This window comes from Leguminivora glycinivorella, chromosome 12 (assembly GCF_023078275.1).
Source record: "Leguminivora glycinivorella isolate SPB_JAAS2020 chromosome 12, LegGlyc_1.1, whole genome shotgun sequence".
In the NCBI taxonomy this organism is placed as follows: Eukaryota; Metazoa; Arthropoda; class Insecta; order Lepidoptera; family Tortricidae; genus Leguminivora; species Leguminivora glycinivorella.
The window spans coordinates 16,010,668-16,038,264 of NC_062982.1; the positions used below are offsets into that span (position 1 = coordinate 16,010,668).

Below are 27,597 nucleotides of genomic sequence, written 5' to 3' on the forward strand. Positions count from 1 at the left end.
TTGTAGCATGATATCTACATATTTCAGTTTATAATATTTTAGAAGTTACTAAAACCCAGTACGGCGAGTACATGCACCGCGCTTGTAATTACCTGGAAGATATAATGTGTTGTTTACCTCTAGTAAATACTCTAAATACCCAGCTACAGCATGGACTACAAAATTTCAACTGAAACCGGAACAGTTATAATATAATGCACTGCTGTTTGTGCTGGATACAGCGGAATGAACAATACAACAAGGTTACTAAACTTCTATGAAGGATATATAATTTCTGCAATATACGATATTCAAATCAAGTATACCTATATAAATCATTCCTCGTACCTACGAGCCTTCCAAATATGGCGCTATTTTAAACAACCTAGGACATTTTGGGAAACCTAGTGGATCTTGCTCAGCATCATGGACTCTATCATCCTACCAATTTTTATCAAAATCGGAGACGTGATCCAAATGTACAAACTTAACGGGAATTGCTCATCTATGACAATTGAAAAGATACCATTAGTTATTTTTACAGTTCTTCAGGCGTGCAGTTTTAAAAAAGTATGAATTTCTTTTTAGTTTAGGAATAAACTATAATTTCCAAGCAGTCTAAGTATGACAGTCACATTAGACCGGGCCAAGTCCGGATCGTAGCATAATTTTCTATGACATGTGAAGGGTACCTAGTCAATGTCACAATCTAAGATCGCTCTTCCGTTTTGGCACGATAGAGCCAATTGCGTTTCGATTGACACGTAGCGTCAACGATTGTTATCGGCTAAGCCGGCAGATGATCACTTTCTACAGAAAACGAAGCGCCGAAAGCTACAACCCGGTCTAAAGTAAGTCATCAGTTACCCGCTCCGCTCATGCAATAGATCCTAACCTTTACTCTTTCTTCCCGTACTAAGACGGATGGCGTTACGTATGGCGTTGTACCGTGGCGTGTTGTAAATTATGACGCACCGGCTACTGTGTTCTGTTCACATTGCAACTAATGGCTCCGACAACTGAGCAAATCGGAGCCGTGATGAATAGGCTCGAAGCGGAGAGCTCTAATTATTTCGAAGCGAAGCTTCTCAATTTTATGCCACTTTTTTGTGTTTTTGCTAGACGCGTCACTTGGAAAAGTTTTAAAGGAATGCTCAGAGAATTTTAAGATAAAAAGAGTTATAATTTGTGAGCTAATTATGAAATTGCTGTCGGATAACGGGTTGGTTTAGGTTTACCCTTTTTTTAAAGTTTCTTAAATATTTTGCTCATAATCTTACTGTTATTTCTTCAAAATAAGTTTTGTGTTTTTGAAGCAGAATGTGCTGTAAGCATTCAATACTAAAATTATTTATGCAAGATAACAAACTAAAACTATTTGTAAGTATTTATATAAAAGTATTTTTTATGTGCTGTAAGCCTTCAATACTAAAATTATTTATGCAAGATAACAAACTAAAACTATTTGTAAGTATTTATATAAAAGTATTTTTTATGTGTTTACAATATTTTGCTCTTATTCTTACTGTTATTTCTTCGAAAAATATTGTTTTAGAAGCAAATAGTTCTGAATATATTTGGGACTTTCGCGACATGCATTCTAGATCTTAAAATAAATAATTATTTAAACAGGGTAACAAAACAACTATTTGTAAGTATTTGTAAAGGGTCATGAAAGGGTTGAAACCAATACGAATTCCCGAAAACTCGAAAAGGCCCGAACGAACGCACAACCCCACGCATTCCAGTGTCGTTATACCGCGTGGAAAATATCACCAAAGAATACAAAACGGAACTTAGCGACACTACTCATAAAGTACATTCTAATCCTTATTTTCCTTGTTAAAAAGTACAAAATAGTATGTGTTTGTATGCTGTTGATGTTGTTTTTGTTTTAAGTATAGCAAATATGTGTGCGATGTCGATAAATTGGATGAAACAATACCTGCGCGGGCTTTATGTGAGTTTTGCGTTTACGCACTTTTGTTTATCCCGAATGGGGCGTTAGAATGAGGTGATTTAAGGTCGTGAGCATATTTTGAGAGCATTTAAACATAATATTTTATATTATAGAATGACAATTCTGTGAACTATATGTATACCTACACAATAGTCAAAAGTAAATTTTTCGATAATTTAGTACATCTACATAAGTAAATATTTGTCTTAAATATAGTTTGTAAGAGCAGTGTCCCCCAATATTTATTTTATGCATGGCATTTGCTTATACAAATATGGTCACATCATCCGTATAAATGAGTTATTGACATGACAAAATACTTAACGCCCTTTTTGCTTGACCGTTGACAAGATAGCTTGAATTGGCTTTACCTACTGTGTAGTGTACAAAAAATGATTTCTGATTTTATTATACACCGTGTTTTTTTTTGTTTTTCGTTAACTTCGACACGCAGTTAGGTTCATCATCAGACACATATATCATAGTTCGCCCTGTATATCGCAGTTCTTGTTAAATTCGATATATATATATTTTTTTCATGTCCATACCATAATAAATGGATTAATAGTGTGAGAGGACCTTAATCATAATATTAAAGTCATTGTCAAGTGTTTGACGGCACATGTCAAAACAAATAACATTAGGAAATGGTAATGGATGCCACACACGTGTTCAGTAATTAAATATTTTTTTTAATAATTCGATAACCGTAAGAGTTAAGAGGCCAATTTCTTAGAGAAATTGATTGTATTTAATCTAAAGAATCTTCTCTCTTGCAAATAAACGATTTGATATTTGATATTCTTTTAAAGTTAACGGATTCCAATAAAAACAGGGTGTATTTGGTATGTGCGACTGTGCGATTTTCTCAAACAGTCACTTTTTCCATTCACTGATTATAATTAAACATTTATTCCGCCTGAATATTTTCTAAATTAAGCTTAATTGTTTGAGTAATCGCTGCTATTAAATTACGTCTAAAGCCCGCTGCCCTTGCTACAGCTAAAAGGTCCTATGTCTCATGTTGTAACTAGTACTATAGGTCTTTTTATGGTGTAGTCATCAAGTGTCGGGTACATTCATCAGTGTCAAGTTCGCGGCGTGATACCGCCGTTGATACCTGAAGTTCATGAACCGCCGATAATTCGTGTCTGTAGCGTTGAAAGGACGTAAGGTAAGACGGGGTAAGATAAACACTCTCATGCTGAGGTGAGGCCATTTCGTGGCACTTTATTCTCCTATGTCATTCATAAATATTGTTTATTGTCTGTGTGTTTACGAATAAAACTTTTTCTATTCTATTCTATTCTGTTGCTCTTGTCCCGAGTAAAATAAACTATGATTGTCTTACGCTACCTGACCTTGATATTTATCGTGATGAAAGTGGTACCTATTCATTGGGGATACCTACTTGTGGTTTTTAAAATAAATAGTTGTTGTGTGACTGTAAGAAGTGGATAGTAGAAAAATGAATTTCATAAGTAGGTACTTAAACAAAGTCATAATACTTCACTAACTATAAATGTAACTATAACTTACATTTACCTTCTTGAGCTTACCGTGGGGCTCAGTCAATCTGTGTAAGAATGTCCTATATAATATTTATATTTTATTTATTTTTATTTATAGATAAATTAATAGAATACTCTTTATTGGCACACCTCAGCAAAAGATACAGTGGTAACAAAACAAATGATTATAAATAGAGGCAGACAACAGGCGGTCTTATCGCTAAAGAGCGATCTTTACCAACCTTTGCGTACGAGTAAAATAAATCGGGTGCTGGGGGCCGATGTTTGAATCTCGGCCATTCGATTTCGTGAAATTTGTTCAATAATATCTCCACTACTAGCGATTTCAATTCTACTAACAGAATCGAAAACGAGTGGTCACTTGTTTTAAAATGACTAGCCGTCCTTTTCCAAAACTAGCATTTCAGCAATTCCCGTTACCGAAAATGTATAGAAATCTGGTAACAAAAAAGGAAGGTTTCATGCAAACTACATAGGACATTTTGGGAAACCTAGTGGATCTTGCTTAGCATCATGGACTCTATCAGCCTACCAATTTTTATCAAAATCGGAGACGTGATCCAAATGTACAAACTTAACGGGAATTGGTCATTTACGGCGTTTTCCACAGACTTTCGAACGGCGAATTCGGGTGTTCGAAGTTCAAAAATCGATCCCCTGATCGGAAAATCAGTCCGATACGTATATACAGTTTCCGTTTGTCAAAATGTTTTCACGGTGAACGCATTAAACCAATAGAAAGGTAGGTTGTAGGTTGGATATATTCGTAAGGTTTATCTGACCCCGTAGCCGAATGGCATTTCTACGACGCGAAGCGAAACGCGATAGAGATAGATATCTACGAGCGCTTCGTTTCGTGAGCGTTTGTGCCATTTGGGTACGCACCCAGCCGTTCTAACCACTTGCGCTTTAAGAACGAAAAATGTTACCTATGTCTTCTGTAGCTGCATTTTAGTTCGACAGTTAGAGCGTTTTCACATCCCATCCGGTATGGGATATCGGTCCGACATCCGATATCCGATCGGATAATGTGAAAACGCACTTAGACGATTGGCACTTTGACTATGCAGCCTGAAATAAGATTCGGGGAAAAAGCCAAATACACTTATCTTACTTTTAATGATATTACTAACCTAACTGATTATAAAATCTGGTTGGCAGTAAGTTTGTTTGACATAGTATCTAGTGAAGTTTATTATATTAGAAACAAAATAAGAGCGCAGAAAATATTTGAAGAAATATTAATGTAGATTTCTTATTAACATAAATCCGTTTACTCGTAATGTTGTCTTTTCTAGTTACTCGTTAAAGAATAAAATTCATGCATTATTAAGAAGTTGCTAGTTAAGTAACATTATGATAAAAAATCTGTGTTAAATTGATATAAAAATAAGAATCTTGCCCTTGGTCCTCGTTCGCCCTTCTCTCCTCTAAGTGCCATTGGATAACCTGAAAAGTAAATTTAAGGTTAGGTAAGTTGATCTTTTTACTAGTCACAAAACCTAAGTTCTATAGGTAAATGTCGAGCAAAGTAAAATCTCGCTTTAATATTATGTGTGCTTTTTAGGGTTCCGTAGTCAACTAGGAACCCTTATAGTTTCGCCATGTCTGTCTGTCCGTCCGTCCGTCCGTCCGTCCATCCGTCCGTCCGTCCGTCCGTCCGTCCGCGGATAATCTCAGTAACCGTTAGCACTAGAAAGCTGAAATTTGGTACCAATATGTATATCAATCACGCCAACAAAGTGCAAAAATAAAAAATGGAAAAAAATGTTTTATTAGGGTACCCCCCCTACATGTAAAGTGGGGGTTGATTTTTTTTTTCATTCCAACCCCAACGTGTGATATATTGTTGGATAGGTATTAAAAAAGGAATAAGGGTTTACTAAGATCGTTTGTTGATAATATTAATATTTTAGGAAATAATCGCTCCTAAAGGAAAAAAAAGTGCGTCCCCCCCCCTCTAACTTTTGAACCATACGTTTAAAAAATATGAAAAAAATCATAAAAGTAGAACTTTATAAAGACTTTCTAGGAAAATTGTTTTGAACTTGATAGGTTCAGTAGTTTTTGAGAAAACTACGGAAAACTACGGAACCCTACACTGAGCGTGGCCCGACACGCTCTTGGCCGGTTTTTACTATGACAGTCTGATTTCTAATTTTAATTGTACTTATTAGATATTAAATATTTACCTATAACCTATATCTTACATGTTTGGTTTATCTGTTAGCGTAAGTTGGTTCATAAAAAATGAAATGAAATGAAATTATTTTGGAATGATTTGAGCAAGTAAAAGCTTCGTCAAATAAGTAACATAAAAAGTTGTAATGTACTTGCTGACAATAACAATTAGGTACAGATGGAGTGCTAGTCTTTCCTTCGTATTATTACGTAAATTCACGATCGTGTCATGCTATTTCAGTCCGTCTCAGAACAAGAAGTGCTTACGTTGACCGAACTAGAACGACACCCCTTTACACCCGGCTGATACGTGAGGGTTGTTAACATATAATTTTATTGTCAATTTTAACACATGACATTAAATTCGAAATTAAGCTAACTACCTATCTACCTACCAGCAGGACAAGGATGGCTTGTTACAGCCACAGACAGAGACACATGGAACACTTTGGGGGAGGCTTTTACCCAGAAGGGGTCCACACATACTTGATTTTTAATATATATTTTATTTTCTAATTAATTTAACTAAAAAAAAAAACATATTTTAAACATTCTTAATCATTTTTGTTACCTACTGTATATATTTTTGTGTGTGGAATTAAATAAAGCTTTTTTATTTATTTTATTATTACCTACCTGGCTAGCTACCTTCTAGCTAGGTACCTTCAAGAAAAGAGCGTAAACCCATCTTAATGGCCAGCAACGGACCCCCAACATTTCTGGTGTTTCGGGTGTCCATGGAAGTGGCAGTGATCGCTTACCATCAGTCGACTAACTGATGTATGGAGTTACAACCCTTAAATGCATAGTGATGTAGATATGCATTATATATTTTATGACCCGTGGCTCGATATGTAGCTATCCAAAATCACATTTATTGCTTAATTATTATTCATTATTTATTATTATTTAATATACAATTAAATAAATTAAATAATATAATGATTTACTATTTATTATTTAAGGATTAAGATGAAATGGCGGAAAAGTGTGAAAAAACAGGACGATGGCGATTTTTAGTATGTCATTTAGGCTGATGTTTTCGGAGTTAGTAATTAGTTTATGTTTAAACATTTTATCATAATGGTTTCACAAATAGTGTACCTTTTTAATAGTAGTATTTTTTTTAAATAAAACTTACAAATTACGATATATTTGTATAAATAAGATTTGGCCTATTTAACTTCTAACACTGATTTAGTATAAAAATCGATCTGAAATATTTTTTTTATTATTTTTCCCAGAGTCAGAAAACCATTGTCTATCACATATGTTAATATCTCGAAAGAAAATATCATGCATTTAAGGGTTGAATACCGTCGAGTCCTGGGGGCGGGGGCGGGAAAGGGGGGATCGTCCCGAAGCGCCCTGAGCCTTCCGCATCACCTTCTTCTTGGTCCACCTGTGTGAGTAAAGTCATTAGTAATAATAGGGTTATACAACGAATATAACTTTGATGTACACGTGAAATGATAAACCCCCTTATTCATAAACGTACACTAAAGTTATCAAGCCGATAAAGTTCGTTTGTCCCTTTCCGACGTATAATAAGAATAAGAATAAGAAATTTATTTGCTAGAATACTTATAACTAAGGTACAGATGTTCGTGTAAGAAGACAAGTAAAAGTATTCAGTCATCGTCATGACGACATGCAAATGTTTCTTAAAACTAAGTATTAAATTTATTAATTATACAAAATATATAACTAATATTAAAAAATTACAAAATTAAAATCTACACATTCAACAACAACAATAATTAACTTCATTCCATTGTTATATAAATAAAAAAGTATGTCAACGACTAAATATAATTAACACTTTCGCTACCAAGAACCCGACTGTCGGGTACACCGCTCGTAGAAGCGTAGCCGATTACATGGGTTTCCCCGTATGTAGCGAAAATGTCGTAGCGCCGCGTAGAGCCCGGTTTCGAAAGTGTTAAAAGAGTTAATCTCACGTTAATCACAATTATTATTATTCAATATTTCAATATGTTTTAAAATTACAATAAAAAAAATTCAAATTGATTTATAAAATTATTGGTGTGATAGAAAGGGACAAATGAACTTTATCGGATTGATAACTTTATTGAACGTTTATGAATAAGGGGGAAAGACTGTACACGATAAAATCCGGCCATGCATGATATGGAATATTTTTTTCCCGAATCCACATTTTGAAGTAATGTTTGTACTTTTATTAACCAGTATATCTTAAACTGTGTAATAATAGTAGCTATTCGTTGTAATGCATGAGTATGTCTGAGTTTTCACCGAATACAGTCCATAGTACATTTAATTTTTTGTCCAGCGTTTTTTGACACTTCACAGGCTTCCTATCCCACTTTTCACAATAGTAGTTATATTTTTAAAAGCCGTTTTACACGCATTAGAATATCGTCATACCAAAAAAATAGTTACTGTAACTGATTTCGACATTTGGGAGTCAGGAAGGCTTTCTACTCCAAGCACTGAAAGTTGTTTTTGTATGGGAAAGCCAAAATCAAAAAGTCGAACTCAGCAAAGTTAGAAAACCTCAGAACTTTCTTAATCTTATTACAATCAGAAAAATGTTTACTATTGTGGAATCAGTATATCATCAGGTATATTTTGGCTAATATAATTAAACATTAAAAATCTTTTTAACAGGAAAGTTTTGTAAAAACTGCCAGAAGACAGTGGACAAAAAAATATTGGTACCATGAGATATACACTGCTAAAATTCATAGACCAACTAACGTTATGGTATGTTTATAATATGTATCTTTAATTTGTAGGTTGATATCCACAAATTATATGGAAACGGTCCTGCTTGAAAATTAACTTTCTATTAAAAGATTTGCCATATTATGTATGGCCGGATTTTATCGTGTACAGTTTTTATTGAATACTGCGTGAGGATAATCGCACGTACATTCATATACCCTGGTTAGTTTGAGTGAAATAATAGATACGTTTAATTGTATGTAGCGACATTATAAAATACACACGGGCGACGAGAGACTTGTGCCGCGTCGCTTGAGTGTAATTTAAAAAACGTCTTCTTAGTACATTTTGAATAGGAAAAATGTCAGACGAGCCGCCTAGAGGCGCGGTGGCGCGGTGGCGGCGGCGTAGCGCCGCGTCGCTTGAGGCGCGTTTTACGTCTTTCCCACACAATTATGTACTGAGGAGACGTTTTTTAAATTACACTTGGGATGCGCGGCGCTGGCGTCCGTTCGGCGTCTTACGACGTGCGTCGCCTGTGTGTGGATTGCCGCTTAGAGTGTCGCTTTTTTTATCGCATTTTAAATGTTCTCTATCAATATTTTTTTTAGAATTTTACGTTACATTTTAGGGGTATAGCTTTAAACACCTTAATGCATTGTCTCAGAAAAGACAAAAAAAAAATTTTGTATGAGGAATCAAAATTTTCAATGTAAAGTTGCGACCCCTAAAATATAACGGGAAATTCTCAAAAACAATTACAAACGCTTTTTAGTGGCAGAAAACATTTTTAAGGGGTTAGACATAGAACATTTTAAATTAGATAAAATAAGCACATCCTAACATACATAGTAACATGAGTCATGTTTATAATGTATAAATACACTTTTATATTTTTTTGTTTTTACTTATAGAACGTTTAATTACGTGCAAAAAATATTTTTGTTAAATGAAAATAACATAGTAGCGTTAATGATTTTAATCATTCATAATCAATTACAATATTTAAAGAACTCGAAACTCTCGAAAGACTGACAGTACCTAGATTACAGCTTAAAAATGTCCATAATTTAAATCCTTTACTCCTTCGCGCCTCACCAACAATACCTAATGCGGGAAGATAATAATAGGCTAGTTTCCTACTAGTCAAATCAGCTTCTTTTCAAGAACTATCAAAACGATTTGCTAATATGAAATTACTATGAAATACTGAGGAGTGACGTCACGGTCTATTCATTTACTTTATATCTTTCTCTTCAACTTATTAAATAGAAATTATGTGAAATGAAATGAAATGAAATATTTATTTTCCAAGTAGGCATATTACAATGCGCTTATGAACGTCAAATAAAGCTACGCCGGCTCTAACCCTACGCCTCAGCCTCGAGAAGATTTCAGTCCCCCCTCAGTTGGAGGGGGGTATCCACTATGGGACCGACAAGAAACTCGGCGGGCCACTTCTTTTCAAAACATAACATCTTATAATTAACATGCATTAAAAAACGAGATACAATTTAATCAGCAAAAGTATTCATCAAAAAAAAGAAATATTAAATTAACAGACTAGGTACCTACTCTTTGGTAATTATGTTTAAACATAACCACTGTCCATCTTTTTCTTCTAATTATCTGGTGCTTTATTTCGTGCACTGCATAAAATATTTTATTTTAAGTAGGAAACTAGCCTATTAACGGGAAGGGATTATTGTTACACGCTGCACATGTCGCGTTGCAACAATAGTCGTTATAAGTCTTTTATGTTGCCAACTTTCCTGGAACCTACCGACTTCAATCAGGCGTATACTTGTGGCTCGTAGAAACTAACGAGACTACACAACGGAAATAAGCTACTTTATTTTAAACCATATATTACTTTTCATAAAGCTGGATTTTCCTGGAATTCTGACAAAGGAATCACTGTGACAGCGCTGCAAGTAGAAAAAGACGTAACTGATATTTTCTGCTATTAGAATACGCCCTTTGTGAAAACGTGGAATATGGATAGTTGACAAAAGTAGCAGCGTAATGATGCCTGAGAAACGAACTGTTCTCGATATTTCATAAACATTCAGGATATTCATAACTTTGAACGTGATGACAGTGACTCGAATTTCTCACTCTAATGAACATGACACTTGCACAGTTTGTAAAAGACTTTTTTTTTCATGTTGTATTAGAAGTGTTCTTAGTGTCTTAAAAGAAAATGATATCAACAAACTTAAAAGAAAATGACAAACTTGTATTTGTCAGTTCACAAGTACAAAAATTACAATCTCTGAATTCAATGCCCCAATATTATTAGTATGTTTCAATAAATTTGGCTTAATAATAGTTTAAATTATTTTTCAATAAATAACTAACAAACCGTCGCTGCGCGTGCAAATTTCGCTATGTGTTTTTAACCTACTTTACAGGAGACACAAAAAACTGTTTATTTCGGCAATTATTGAACATAAATAAATCAATATTTTTATGGCATAAGTATTTTCACTTTTGCATACATTAAGAAATAACTTGAAATTATATTTCAGTTATTATAAGGTTAAAAAAATATTTTTTCATAAATATGTTACATAGCGATTATAATTTGAGTCGTAAAAAACCGGTATGTGTCTTACAATCACTTAACTAGATTTTATTCTTAAGGAACAAAATACAATTTGTGCACTTTATCGTCACATGGTTATTTAATCATATGATTTGAATTAACTATGTTGTTGTTTATTTGTAATTTAGCAATTCATTTTCGAATTAATTATTTCAGAAAAAACACGATTTAATAATATAAGCTTAATACACAATACTATAATAAAAAACTCGATTAAATTAATATATTACTACCAATATATTACAACTATGTATAATAATATATTTTTTCCATTAATTTTTATGAATGTTGTTCAAACATTTTGTAATATACGTTTACACGCACTGAACCCTACACGAAATTTGTCATTATACTAAACACTAATAAATTTTTGACAGTTAATCTTAAAAATCAATTTAAAATTATTTATTTTTAACAAATATTAAAAAATAACTATTCGGTCAGAGTGAGTACTTTCAGACATAGTCTCAATAAAAAGGGAAACTACATTCTCTGTCTCATTTATAGAGGTTATACTTGACTACAAACCCACCTACCATACACCATTTAAACAAGTTTTAAGAGAGTAGGCTAGATTTTTATAAGAAAAGCCTGCTATGTGACGCAAAACACACGATCTGGAAACATTCACGATTTCTACAAATAGTACAAAATTATCGCTGTGTATGAGATTGTACAAATCGGGCACAAACATCTAACACATCATTTTATACAATATTTGCGAAAATATAGCTATGTGTCATAATTCACATAGCAGGCGCAATTCCAAAACTGCTGTTATAAGAAGATAATGTAGTTATGTGATTTATTGCAGTTAGCGATTATAGGAGGAACATTCAATGTATGGGCATCACATACCTACTTTTGATAAAACCTGTAATACTGAAATGAGCTCGACGCTGTTTTTGGAGCATATGTATTTAGAAATAAGGTTTAAAATGGCATTGAAAACGAAAAATCGTTAAAAATCACATAGCGAATTTTGCACGCGCAGCGACGAAACATAACTAGTATGGTTTTTAATCTGGAGACATATTCCGAAATATACTTTTATTCGAAGAGTAGTATATTTTATAACTGAAAAACTTTATTAATACGTATTTAAAACAATACTTATTTATTTATCACATCAAACTTATTAATACCTACTGTCATCGATATTATTAAATTGTCTCATTTCGATAATGTGAAACTGTCAGGCTTTTTTCATCTCCCACAATAAAAATAAAGAGCTATCAAAGATTTTCCAAGAAATCCGATAAATTACATTTCTTTCTGACCGTGCAAAAAATACAGTTACAAGAAAACAGCTTAAAGGCATAGCTGACCTATAATTTGATTAAATATAGTATTAAGTCGGTATTCATTGAATACTTGATAACGATGAACGCATATTTGTTAATTTAATCACCTATTGTAACTATTGTAAGCAGGACGATGGCCGCAATATCGTATCAGATAAAGGAATGCTGAATGCTCAGTAATGCTGTCATCAAGTAATGTGGTATCAATTACGTATTTATACTCATATTTTATTATAATAATTTAATATAGTAGCTTGGAGCTTGGACACAATAAGAAATGAATAATGATTAATTTTGTGTATTTCAGGAATTAAATTTAAAAAAATGTTCAGTTACTAAAACGTCATTTGTATTTTGTGTATGACTAAAATTACTAATTTTAGTTATTTACTTAAAAATAAATTACACTGCTAAATATTAAATTATAACTTATTTTTAAGTAAGAAGTAGAAAGTAGCATTCCACGGATTCAGTCTACGACTCTTTACTTCCCGCGCAGAATCTATTGCCCTTCTTGTATCACAAAATATAACTATTACTTGATAATAATTTTATTCAGATTCCCTTTATAAGAGATAGGTAATTTTGAAATAAAACTTTTTTTTACAATCATCATTAAACAGACTGATATTGAACGTTCACAATAGCGTTGTTAGTAATTATTGTGCAAAAAGCTTTTAGTTTAGACACCACAAAGTGCATGTGTTAATTCGACACATAACTTATGAATGTGCCCACACGTATTAGTGAGCCAAATCTAACACATAACTTATTAATGTGCCCCAAGACCTCTTAGTGTTAGTGACTGAAACCACAATGTGCATGTGTTAATTCGACACATAGTTTATGAATGTGTTAGTGAGTTAAATCTAACACATAGCTTATGAATGTGCCCCAAGACCTTAGTGTTAGTGACTGAAACCACAATGTGCATGTGTTAATTCGACACATCATTTATGAATGTGTTAGTGAGTCAAATCTAACACATAGCTTATGAGCCCAACCCAACATAAATAGTAAAATCATAGTAATCACCAAAAAATTGTCAATGTCAATCTCGTCTGCTCCACTGCCTTTACCCATTTCCTGTCAAAACGTTAAACATTGTAAATTTCTGTGGAGCTGGAGTAAGGAGTTTTATTCCTAAGTGATTTTTGCCTTGATAGGTATAAAGATAAAAAAATACATAGTTTCAGTCAAGTAAAAATATACCAAAAAATACGGGTGAAGTTACTCGTACCTTCATTTTATAAATATACCGTAATAGCTGTCAAGGACATGAAATTTTATACATATTATACAATTTTGTACATTATTATTGAAATTGAAACAACACATTGGTATTATTAAAATTAAAACAACACGGGTAATTGAATCGGACATGTCTATATTGTCTATATTATCCGAAACGTGTTCTGAGGATGTTGTTATTACCACGTACTATGCCAACGTGTTTTCTCTGTTGACATATGGTATAATATACTGGGGCAACTCAATGGACGTGCAGACCACTTTCATTTTGCAAAAGAAGTGCCTAAGAATTATTTTTCGCCTTCATTATAGCCACTCATTAAGAAATGTTTTCAAGGAGAAAGGTTTTCTAACCCTAACTGGCATATATATATATACGAGCTTTGTAAATTTCTGAAGAGCAACAAGAATTATTTCATAACATTAGCTTCCCTCCGTGACAACCTCCGCTCTCAATATAAGTATGATTTAAAACTGCCTCAAGTCAATAACAAAATCTTTGACAAAAGCACATACATCTCTGCCATTCGAGTTTTTAATCAGCTGCCAGATGAATTAAAAATGTTAGAGGACTCCAAATTTATCCCTAGTTTAAAGAAATGGTTAATTAACAATGAATTTTATACCTTAAAAGACTTCTTTGAAAGATATGACTGATAATTATGTTCGCCATGACATGATTGCTAATAATGTATACCTAGTATAGTTTTTTAGCTTTAAGTGATAATTGTATACCCGAATTGGGTCACCGTTGTAACCTACTAATGTAATGAATTAACACCTGTGTAACACGGTTGAACAATAAAGATCTATCTATCTATCTATCTATCTATCATGTTTCAAAATATATTAAATAATTCAATGTAATTTGACTTTAAAAGGAGCCCGCAGATTACCAGTTCGCCGAAAGATAATTATGGGCCAGTCAGTTATTTATCATTGTTACTTATTAGCATGTAATATGTGGGCCCCTTTATATAATCTTACTACTCACGAAATAAACTGATCACATTCGAGAAATAAAACTATGAAAACGGATTATGTCGCGTATAAATTTATAATACATATGTACCTACTTCCCGACGTTTCAAAATTTTAAAGCTTTTAATACGCCATATATCATTACAATCTGGTTCCATAGTATTTCATGAACAACTATCGCGCTAACCGAAGGACAATATTATGATAAAAATAACCACAAAAGTCAAACTTACCTCGAAAGTGTTGACACATTGCACTTCAGCCTGCGAAGGGGATCCGTACAACTTCAGTTCTTGAAACGCACCCTGTATGACAACCAAGGTTACGACACTTTTCCACATCACTGTACCTTAGTTAAGTAGTCTGACAACTTATCAACCACTGACTTGTAAATGGTTACTTTGTGTACGTTTGTCCTTTGGAAAGAATAGTTATTTGTTACCATAGATTAAAAATTGAAAACATTTTTTATTAAAGTCTTTCTACCTACCAACCCACATGTTAATACATGTCATTTTATCCGCAAGGGTGTAAGAAAAAATAACTTATTTTGAATAAAGGCAGATGACATGACCACACTGTCAAAATTTCTAAGTTCAGGCAATCAATCATGGTCGCGTTATAAATGATAATAATATAACATCAGGCCGTCCCTTTCGCACTATTTGTAAGTGCGATATACGGCCTGATGTTTTTATCGTTTATCGCGCGACCATGCTATCCGTGCAGTTTTCAACGGTTTGATAGGTGACAAAAATTTACAGTTTGATCAAATGAACATCTACTCTTGGTTTGGTACAATGCACAAGAGCTGGACCAAATGGAACGAATGAGTGAATGAAAATATGCATAACAAATATGAAAAGTAATAATATAATTTTCGTTATGATATAAAAAAAAAAGTTGTAGGTCTCGATTTACATATATCGATATAGGTGAGAGCTACAAGTTATCATACAATCAAAGTTTTGATCATTCCATTCGCGCCAGCATTCTTGAAACTATCTGTACCTATGACTCTATGATTATGAGGAGCATCCATAACTTTTGTCACTTCCTGCTCTACTTGTACAAGTATGTAATGTAATAAGTAATAAAAACCCAAGAGCTTTAGTAAATAAACAAAAAAAAAAGTAGTAGTAATTAAAAACTTTCATTATGTATAGGTACCTGCTTGTATAACGTATGTAAAGTTTACTATAGAGTGCGATATTATTTTTGAAATTACTTTTTCCATTTTTGGTATAAATATTCACAGTCAGAATATTAATATATTTAAAAATATTTTAAGCGGGTTACTCACGTATTAAGTCGATATAGCGTTCGACATGTTTCGATCCAATTTCGAGGACCTTTCTCAAGAGTAGCGACCCCGCCTTTACATGTCCAGAGCGCGACATGCTTAATATGTGAGTAACCCGCTTAAAATATTTTTAAATATGTATGAGTCTCACGGGAGTTTTATAGTTAGAATATTAATATTACCAACTGACATATCAATATTGTCCTAAAGCTGAAACGTTCTTGCCATTATTAATTTGCTCATGTAAAATTGAGCAAGGGAATATCTGTCAGATTATAAAATAAATCTGTAATATTTGTATTCGTAAGAATTATTAGCGTGCTCTCCTATGGGAAAATGGCTTTTAAGGAGATGAAACGTTGATCCAAATATAGACTAGTCTCCGTGGAAACAAAATACGAGACTAATGGACGTTTACTTTTGCTTATTCCTTTTTAGCAAATATAGGTCTCGTTTTTAAATGAAATAACATTTTTGGGAACACGCTTCTATCGACAGCTGTACTTTTCTTTCAACAGTCATGTACTGCTCTTATAAAAACCCCTTACTCAATAGGGATACGACATTTCATTATAGAGTTCCTATGGCCACCTTTCTGCTCTATCATCAAATCAGCTCCATGATACTATACTATATTATTGCATTATTACGCGATTTACATATGTGTGCAAAATTTCAGTTCAATCGGAAACCGGTTAGTGGGTCAAATTTAACTTGCTAGATTTGATTACACACTGACAACGGGACAGGTGACAGGTGAGAGTAAATTTAAGCTTGTAAAAATATTATTCCTTTTATAAATTGAGGTGAAATTTGCTTTAGTATAAAGTGCAAATAAGTCTAAACCAATGTTTTTATGATACACTTTATTTTTGCAAATTCAATTTTACTCCATCCAGACTACCAAAATTGGATCGGTGTGCCAATCAGCAGTCACCTTTCAAAATCCTATTTGATGCGTTGGTTTCGACATAGATATTAAATCGGGTGATATTATACACACACACACACATTTTACGCTATAAATGCTGCAGACAAAATTTTAAATCACACAATTGAGTCACAATTAAATTACTTAATGTTTACCTAATAACCTAATAACCGCACACATTAATTTAACTTCATTATATTTAAGTATCTAAATATTAAATTAAGCAATCATAATAATAGAAGCATCTAATGCTCTAAAAACGTCCCATCGGGTTAATGGATGGATACATTTTTTAAATCATATTTGTATTTGAGAACATTAACGTATTTAGGTAGGACAGTTTTCCGACGCACGCGCCAGTTACGCGCACACCGCGCTTGCGCTGAATTCAACTAAACCCGAGTCCTATAATAATCCAGATAGCTCGTCGCATACTTGCACAGTAGGTATAAAATTGTCATTATCCATGAAAAGGGATTTTGGTTCGGAGTATCCTTAAATGCAGTGCAAAGAAACAGTTTCGTTTTCTGTCAACCCCTTATTTGCCAAGAGTGGCACTGAAACTTGAGTAGTTTGATGTGCTCTGCCTACCCCTTCATGGGATACAGGCGTGATTGTATGTATGTAAGTATGTATCCTTAAATGCACCTCGCAGTTTATTAAAAATAGAATACTGTTTTCAGGCATACGTAATAATGTAGAAAAATGCAACATTGATTAACTATAGAGGCAGTCTTATTGCTGAAAAGCTATCTACTCCATGCAACCTTTTGTATAGTAGCAAAAACAGAGAAACTAATAAAAAAAGAATTGGTTAATACTCTTTTTTAATACAATTTCTTCAATTCGTTCCAACTCTTTGTCGCCAAGATTCTGCAAAAGATAATCTTTTTACCTCATTTATCCGTTATTCCACATCACTGCGGAAACACCGCAATAGAAAAGACCTCGCTTTAAACACGTTTTAAAATAAAAATGCCTTTTGTATGTACAACAGCGCTTTTTGCAACAGGAAGACCAAAACTTTTTGTTATATTCCTTTAGCTATTCGGTTTTTTCCATTCGGTGGCGTGGAAAAAGCGGGCACGATAAAAAAGGTATATACCTGAAAATAAATATCGTTCTACGCATACATGGGGATGAGGACATGGTTGTTTTACTGATAAAATAAAATCGTACTATTCGCGTTCTAACTGTTGAAAAATTCTTTAGAAGCCTTTTATTAAGCTTCTATGTTCGAATGAAAATATGAGACTAGAGGAATGTAACTCAGCTTTTAGAATTTGATTTTAAAAAACATCCTTGGATCGCATGTGAAGGCATAGAACACCAGGGCATTTGTAGCCAAGACTAAAATCATTGACGCTTCGTGGCAAACAAAAACTGACTTTCTCGCACCAAAACGGAAGAGTGTTGAAGAGAGATAGATAACCACGATGCGATAAGAAGCGTCAATGATTATACTCTTGGCAAGAGGGCCTGTGTTGTAAAATACATACATACAGTCATACATACATAAAAAAAAATTATTGCTTTAAACCATACATTACATTTTGATATATAATGATAGCACGTAACACGAACATACTTATGTACATATTAGGTTTGTAACACAATTAGGTAAGGGGTTGAGCCTCTGCATCCCGAACTAGGTCAAATCACATCACGCCATACAATCACGCCTGTATCCCATGAAGGGGTAGGCAGAGCACATGAAACTACTCAAGTCTCAGTGCCACTCTTAGCAAATAAGGGGTTGAAAGAAAACGAAACTGTGACATTGCAGTGACAGGTTGCCAGCCTCTCGCCTACGCCACAATTTAACCCACATCCCACAGTCGCCTTCTACGACACCCACGGGAAGAAAGGGGGTGGTGAAATTCTTAACCCGTCACCACACGGTACATTTGTACATTTTCTACATTTTCTGTGTTGTACATTTTCAAGAAAACAATCTAATCTGTATCTTTTAACTCCAGAACTTCGTAATCCGCCAGATAAAATAAATAAGCCTGATAGGATTACACAGAATTTATTTTCATTTTAAAAGTATTCTGCAAGAGGTGTGTGTTTTCCAGATTATTTTTATTGTTGAAATATTTTAGTCAAACAAGAACACAAACATTCTACAGTTGTTTACTCTGCACATTAAATTATTCTACTTAAATGTTAATTTTAAATGAAACTGTCGCATTCATTTCACCTTATCTTTTTATTTTATTTTCATACATAACATAAGAGTACTTTATAACTTTATAATGAGGGGTATGCCACGGGTTGTACGTATATTTGTATATTTCTTTACTTTCTTTATTTTTTTTTCTTACTTTCTTTATTTCTTAATCATAACCAATACCATGTTGACCACAAAACTAATTTATCACCTTGTTTACGGTTTACGGTAGTATTAAGTTTATTAACTCGATGACCTTATTACACACATTGAAAGTTAAAAAAAAAACTTTTACGCCCAAACTATTATACGATCGTAAAATAAGCTAGTTCACAATCGCCCTTAAAATTAAAAGTTCGCGTTCCGACTATCTTGTTTCACTGCTTTATTCCCGTGTGTACTGCATAGAAAATGTCAAACAGACCATCAAACGATAGTATACGAATTAATTAATCGTTATAGTCATTGGATTTTGTAATTTCGGCTCAAAGTTTGAAAGTAGGAAAACGTAGGTAACACGAGTGTACGTTCGTCGCCGAAACGACCTTAGGCACTGGTCCCACCGCGAGCTAGTAAGCTATGAGCTATCGGCTATAAAAACGAACAAAGGATCGCACCGCTGGGCGAGTAACTATAAACATCGGCGTTCTCTTTTATTTACACGTTCGTTTTTATAGCCGGTAACTCATAGCTTAATAGCTCGCGGTGGGACTAGTGCCTTACACGATACGCTCTAAAAGTTCGAAATCACCTTTAAAGTTGTTCCGTTCTGTACTGTTTATAGACTGCATAGAAAATGTCAAACTGCCTGAATATCCATCAAACGACAGTAGACGATTTATGTAATTTGTCGCAGTAATTGGATCTCGTAATTTTGGCTCAAAGATAAAAAGAAAGGAAAAGTAGATAACGCGAGTGTACGATCGTCACCGGAACGATTCGTAGGTATATCCATAGTATCCATACTAATATTATAGATGGGAAACTGTGTGTCTGTTTGTTTATCCGTCTTTCACGGCAAAACAGAGCGACGAATCGACATGATTTTTTAAGTGGAGATAGTTGAAGGGGTGAGAGTGACATAGGCTACTTTATGTCTCTTTCTAACCCCCCCTCTAATGGGAGGAGGATGTTTGTAAGGCGCATTCTACAATTTAAGAATTTAACGGGAGCGAAGCCGCGGGCACTAGCTAGTGGTAAATAAATATACGCTTTAAATGTTCGAAATTACCTTTAAAGTTATAAGTTCTAGTTCCAACTAGCAATGCACGGTCGAGAAGTTTCCAAAGTTGCAGAACATTCCTCATGAGAATTTTCGGTAACTTCTGAGAATGTTCTCGAGAACGAGAATTTATCAGAATACTTAGTAACTTCGTAGTTTATACCATAATTTCGTCGAACTCAGCAAGTCAAGACGTAGTCCCGTGGTAGTGCGCTGGCTTCGTATGCCGATGTTCTCAGGTTCGATCCTGACAGCGATCTTTTTGTTTTTATTTTGTTTGTTTTTTTTTGTATATACATATATTGGCATGACCAAAAACAGGCATCAAGAAATAATAGTTCGGTACCTAATTTTAAAAAGTCAAGACTAAAACTGTGAAGTCTGAAAGTGGAAATGTTCCCTGAAGTATAGTGAGAATTTAAGCAACTTATGGTGAGAATTTAGGTAACTTATCACTTATCAATAAAATAGCTAACTGTAATAGACAATATTATACCTATAATAACAGATAGTTTTATATTATGCCCATTTAAACATTATTTCAAGTATATTCTCTTGTTTAAATAATAAATTGCATGTTGCGGGAATGTTCTGCGAACATTCTCAAGAATGTTTCCGATTTTTGGGAATGTTCTGCAATTTCTACATTACTAGTTCCAACTATCTTGTGTCACTGTTTCATTGCCGACTGTACTGCCAAGTAGTGCATAGAAAATGTCAAACTGCCTGAATATCCATCAAACGACAGTAGACGATTTAATTCGTCGCAGTAATTGGATCTCGTGATTTCGGCTCCAAGCTCGCCTTGACTCAAGTCGAATTCGGCTTTAATGAACACGAGATTGCAGCAGCCTTTGCATCCGGAGCTCTAGGGAGTTTATAAATGCTCAAGGAAGTCTAAGGCTTGTCGTTAAGTCGAGACTTTTGGGATAACAATCACTAACAAGAAAGTATTCATTTCAGTGAATTATTTTGTGTAGAAATTTTAATAGGATCTTTTATGTGCACATAAAGTTATTTAACAGAAAAATATAAATTCACCCGTGTGATGTCGGGTTGTAAATGTCATCACCTATCGTTTTCCTTCGATTGGATGTCGTAGAAGTCGACTTTGGGACATGGGTTTAATTGTGGCGTAGTCAAGAGGCTGGCAACCGCTCATTGATTACAATTTTGTTTTCTTTCAACCACTTAATTGATAAGAGTGGCACTGAAACTTGATCAGTATTATGTGCTCTGCCTACTTCTCATGGGAATTTAGGCGTGAAAATTTGTATGTATAAATTTAGGACATTCCTATAGCTCAGAATTGGATCAACATGTGGATTTAAATGAGCCTGAAGGTTAAGTAGCAGAACAATAACAACAGGACATATACACTGTAGGCACACGGTGTATATGTGCAGTGACATCGTCCTAATACAAAATGTATAGAAACCGCAACGTGATGTCGACAACAATCCGTTTGTTTAGACCACAGAACGTGGAGCCAGATTAAGCGCCATATCCATTATAATATTCTAGCAATAGGGTAAGACCAAAAATAAATATATAAATATGTATATTATATACCTAAAATACCTATAACTTCAGGAATGAGTATTAGGGGAAGTTTGAAAGTTGCGCTTATAACGGAAAAGATGAGGAGTGGCAGGTTGGCGTGGTACGGTCATGTAATGATGGAGAGATGAGTGTCATATAGGCAAAATAATGTTGGAGATGAAGGTTGATGGATGGAGAGGGAGGGGTAAACCCAAACAACGATGGATGGATTGTGTGAAAGAGGATATGAGAAAGAAAGATGTGGGTGTTGAGATGACGAAAGATAGAGGAGAATGGAAGAGGAAGACGTGTTGTACCGACCCCACATAACGTAAAACGGTTAGGAGGAAGAAGAAGACCTATAAATATTCAGAAATGAATGAATGAATGAGATTTTATTCGAAACATATTTACAACATTATCAAAATAGGCTAAACATCAAAATAAATGAAGTTACAGTACTGAGGGAGCAAACATGAACTAATTAATTGAGGATCGTAGGGTTTTTTCTATAATAATATGAGCACCGATTTCTAAGGTCAACTAAAAAGGGTTTTGTGGTCCCTTTTCAAACCCCAATAACAAAAATTGACCAAATCTGTTAGAAACCATTCTTCTTTTTGTTTCAACCCAACATGGAAAATACAAACAGTTCCGTATATTCTGCTAAATAACAAAACCGAAATCGGAATTTACGCATCGAAAATAAAGAGTTAACAAATGCAACGAGGTAACTCTGCAACTCTGCAAGCCTTACAAACGTTTGTTACGGTCGACCCCTTTATCGAGTCAGTAAAAAATTGTCGCGCCCGACTACCCGTACCGATAATAGAATGCCCCGGCTAAATGACGAGTGACCTCGATCCTCAAAAAATAACGCTAATTTTTTCACCAGCCAGTGATTTATTAGGGTTTAACCGGTTTCCGGGATCATCGGATAAGGTCCCACAATACCAGTGACGTGCAAATAAAATTGATAAAGGACTTTGTCGGCGTTTTGAAATATCACTCTGGATGATTGCTGGGTCAGTGAGGTTATTGCCTATTTTGACAATTTTAAAATTATCAGTCCTTCAGTAGGCCTAGCTATGATGGCCGCGAGAGTATGTCGCCGCGAGATAGACTACCCGTCCTTATGTCATTAATACAGTTAGAAGAAGACGTGACATCTATCTCGCGGCGACATACTCTCGCGGCCATCATGTGCTAGGCCTACAGGGTTAGCTAATGATTGTCGCGAGAGTATATCGCCGCGAGATAGACTACCCGTCCTTATGTCATTAATACAATTAGAAGAAGACGTGTGATCTATTTCGCGGCGACATACTCTCGCGGCAATCATGTGCTAGATCTAGAGCTTTAAATTAACATTTTTCACATGTTTTAAATGACAAAATAGTAAAAGTTTAATGAGGTGGACTGGTGTGAAAAATTTACATTTCTGTGTAGACACAAGACGGTAATCACCACTTTCGTAACGTGCAGATTGGCCTATCTGAAAAACTACTTTCGTTTAGTCAAAACTTTTAAACTAGTACAATTTAGTTTAATTCAGTAGTACGTACCATAATTGTATTACCGCTTATTACAAATTTCTATAATTCTATACAGGAGTTCACAACCTTTTGCTTTCGACGCCTGCCTTCTTAAGATGCTTAAAATTACTAAAACACTACGAGTATTTAGACAAAGTGTACCGAATAGAAGCCACTTGTAGTCTGATTTCATTACTACGTTTTAGCAATAAAAATAAGCAGCAAGCAATTATCAATAAAACATTTTCAATGTTAACATCTAAGACCAAATCAATTAAAATCAAAGAAACCACAACAAACGGGACCAACATTTTCAGTTTGCCGCTAGTGAGGTCCCCAATTATTTTGCACCTTGGGACGTCAAAGGGAATATTTGCAAACGCCTCATTATAACACCTCCCGTCAATATTTACATAACGCTGTCGGTGTGAAAAATGAGAGTATTACACGCGTTATGTTGTTCGATATTTACATAAGTTTGAAATTTATTAAATCTTTGAATTATGAATTCTAATACAGTGAAACCTGGTTAATTGGGACCTGGATAAGTGAGAAACCAAGGCGTATTTTATACATTTCCTTGTTAGAGAGAACAACTACATAATAATAATTATATTTAGTTTCAAAATACCTTATTTATCACCTCTATAACTGACACGACGCCTATTGTAACCGCTGTAAGTTGTACCTTTTGTAAATGAGACTGACATTTTATTATACCTGTCTATCTGAGACCCTTTATAAGTGGAATACCTCCTTAAGTGACACAAATTCTTTCGCCCCTTGAAGTCTCACTTATCCAGGTTTCACTGTATACATATATGTAATAATATTATAATAGTTATAATATACCTAGAAACAGCGCCTGGTAAATGATCATTAATTATTTCTATTCGACCAGCAAATCAAGCGCCGGAAATGGAGTTGGATTGGGCACACACTCCGAAGGGGTCCTGACCATATACCGAGGCAAGCCTTAGATTGGAACCTTGGTTATTTAAAAGAGAAAAGTTGTCGTCCGAAGTAAACTTGGCGACGGACTATTATTGCAGAGGCTAAGGAATAAAGACTTGCAGCGAATTGAAGTACGAAGCTCAAGACCGCTCAAGATGGCGGCGCACTGTGGACGCCGTCTGCCCTACCTAGGGGACCTAGGACATTAAGTCAAGTAAGTCAAGAATTATTTCTATTGCATTTTGGTCAAATTCAAATATTATTGCCTATTTTTTATCTGGCGCTATCCAAATTATTAATTACACGTAAATGAAAATCTCGAGCAAACATTATACCGGGTGCCCGGTAATTAATGGACAACCTTCTAACCACTAAGAGGGCACCTTATAGTGGTCCAGAAAATCGACTTTAAGGTTTAGTAAAAGTCGCTTGGTTTTCGAGATTTTCACACTTTTTAAAATTTTAGGTAGTATTAAAATTTTTTCCTTAATGTCGATTCTGGACACTGGTCCAGGATGAGAGATAAGGTGCCCTCTTGGTGGTTAAAAGGTTGTCCATTAATATCCATTGAAATTTTAAAAAGTGTGAAAATCTCGAAAACCAGGCGACTTTTACTAAACCTTAAAGTCGATTTTCTGGACCAGTATAAGGTGCCCTCTTGGTGGATAAAAGGTTGTCCATTAATTACCGGACATCCTGTATAATTTATGGTCCTTCCTATTTATTAGTCATCATCTCACCATTTAAGTAATGCATGAAGGGTCAATAACACTCGATTTTATCCAGGAATCCATAATACTTAATATTATAAATGGGAAAGTGTGTGTGTCTGTTTGTTTGTCCGTCTTTCACGGCAAAACGGAGCGACGAATTGACGTGATTTTTTAAGTGGAGATAGTTGAAGGGATGGAGAGTGATATAGGCTACTTTATGTCTCTTTCTAACCCCCCATTTTCCTGTAATGGGGGATGGAAGTTTACGAGCGGAGCCACGGGGAAAAGCTAGTATACAATAAAAATTGTTTTCACACTTCTGCGTAACGGAATTAAATTTAAAAATTCACCCACTGTTGGCTCCCTTTGCGTAAAGTACACAGCAGTAATGAATATATTGTTCCAGCCTCCAGCAGTATATATCACCCCAATAGCGTAATATTTACACAAACTGTGTGCTCTTAATGTGAACATTTTAATTTATTACTGTTGTACAACACTCTGCGTATGCTGTATTCTTAACGTATGAGCTGTTTTTGTTGCTATAAAGGGTATTTTAAACTTAGGTAAAAATATTTGCGTACTTCTTCCTAATTAAGTTTGCCAAATTACAAAATTTAATACTTATTTACTGTCATTAAACACTTTTAATTAAGACAGGTAACGAAAGTTTGACAAAACAGTCAAGTTACATTGACTAAGAAAGTAAGAATTGACAGAATGAAAAAAAAAACTTTTCAAAATTTTAAATTAAAATAGTACAGGGGGACAAATTTCGACTGGGGGGCAATTGTTACTAATTCATTTTTTCCATTATTACACTATGATGTTGAGTTATACATGTATCCACTGAACACGCCTACCATATATAACCGGTGGACACTATTTTTTAATAATGCAAACATTTTAAAACATGGAAAAAATGGACCAGTTAAATTTGTCCCCCAGTCGAGATTCGCCCCGCTGTACCCTTCGTCGGAAACTTCATCACTTTCCACATTCACAACTCCCTTTTTCCTATTTTTTGTACTTCTCTAGTAATCTTAATCCCAACAGAGACTCCCTGACTTCCTGGTTATATTTTTTTGGGAAATGCTTCGCACTAGTTAAATGCTGTAATATAAGATACCATTTTAAGCCGTCTTCATGCATGATAGTAACATTTTATTTAACTGCAAATTGTTACGAGTATACGTATCGTATTCAAGTGTGGACGGAGGAGATAAGAAATGGAGTATGTGTAAGTAGAGTATCTATTTTTATGTTATATCATAATCATACTGTCGATTCTGACCCACTCAACAAACTATCCCTATACTATCTATCTATCTATCTATCTATTAAGCCCCTTTTTTCTGAATTAGAGAATGTCTCTTAGTTCAGTGTGCCGATTGGCAAAGGCCTCCTCTAGCTCTTTCCATTGATGCCTATCCTGGGCCACTCTTCTCCACTTCGAGCCCACTGTAAGCTTCAGTTCGTCCTCCCATCTCATTCTGGGTTTTTTCTGGCCCCTAGTACAACCTCTAGGGTACCAATCCCTATACTACCTTTGCAAAATAAAATTTAGATGAGTGCAGCATCGGGTGAATTTCCGCCAGTGGCTACAAATTTGTTCGGTAATCTCGCAAACTTGAAATTCCACGTAATATTTTTTTGCACTTCTTTCCGCTATTTTAATCAAGAAGGCAAACCTCCTAAACTAGGCTAAAAACAAAAAATTTGATTTCTTATAACGAAATTTCTTATAACGAACTTACTCATATCTTAACGTGACGTTGGGATATGACCTGCGAGTTATTCATTCATACAGATGAAATACAGTACGTCGTATTAGCTCAAAAACCTACCGTTACAATAATAAGAAAAATCACTTTGAAACTGCATATAATTGGAACTGCATAAAAATGCTGCCAAAAAACTTGGTGTCCTATTTAAGGTGAAGCGGTATTTCACGCCGAATCAGCTTATCTCCCTGTACCAAGCACAGGTCCGATCGTGCGTGGAATACTGCTGTCACCTTTGGGACGGTTCCGCCAAGTATCAGCTGGCGGCCCTGGATGCGATAGAGCGTCGGGCACATAGGCTCTTCGGCGATGACCCTACTATTAAGGCTAAATTGCAGACCCTAGAACATCGCCGTCGAGTCGCTTGTCTGTCGATATTCTACCGGATACATTCTGGGGAGTGCGCTCAAGCATTGCACGACCTAATTCCTCCTTCTCCTTTCCATCTTCGGACGTCCAGGCGAGGGGAACGAATGCACCCGTATGTGGTTAGTGTTCCATTTATCCGCACAAAACGATTTGCCTCATCCTTTGTAATGCGGACCGCAAAGGAATGGAATGCGCTCCCAGCATCGGTGTTCCCAGAAAAATACGACCTCGGTCTCTTTAAACGTAGAGTGAATAGGCTATTACTGAATCGGTAAGCTCCATCTTAGACTCTGTCTTCACTTCCCATCAGGTGTGACTAGGATCAGTCCATAATAAAAAAAAAAAATGTTTGATTTATTATTTGCGTATGTATGTAGTACGTGGTGTGCATTGTAATCTAGGTGTTAGAAAACATCACTATATGCGTCAGTGTTTCGACACTGTTCCGAAAAAAAAATAAAAGCTTTACTAGGATTTAAAACAAAACCGAACACGATAACAATTTTCGAGTTCCGACCGCTAGCCAAAATAGTGATTTCGGATAGCCGCCATTTATGGATTATTTT

At 34.8% G+C, this 27,597-nt stretch overlaps 1 protein-coding gene across 1 annotated transcript in view; it reads right to left on the minus strand.

Annotated features, from left to right (window-relative positions):
• LOC125232107 (collagen alpha-1(IX) chain-like) overlaps nt 1-27,597 on the minus strand; it is a 256,174-nt gene that overhangs the window by 42,802 nt on the left and 185,775 nt on the right. The window contains 4 exon segments of the mRNA XM_048137722.1: nt 4,874-4,920; nt 6,970-7,054; nt 13,309-13,359; nt 14,739-14,810. Of these exon segments, the coding sequence (XP_047993679.1) occupies nt 4,874-4,920; nt 6,970-7,054; nt 13,309-13,359; nt 14,739-14,810 (255 nt within the window).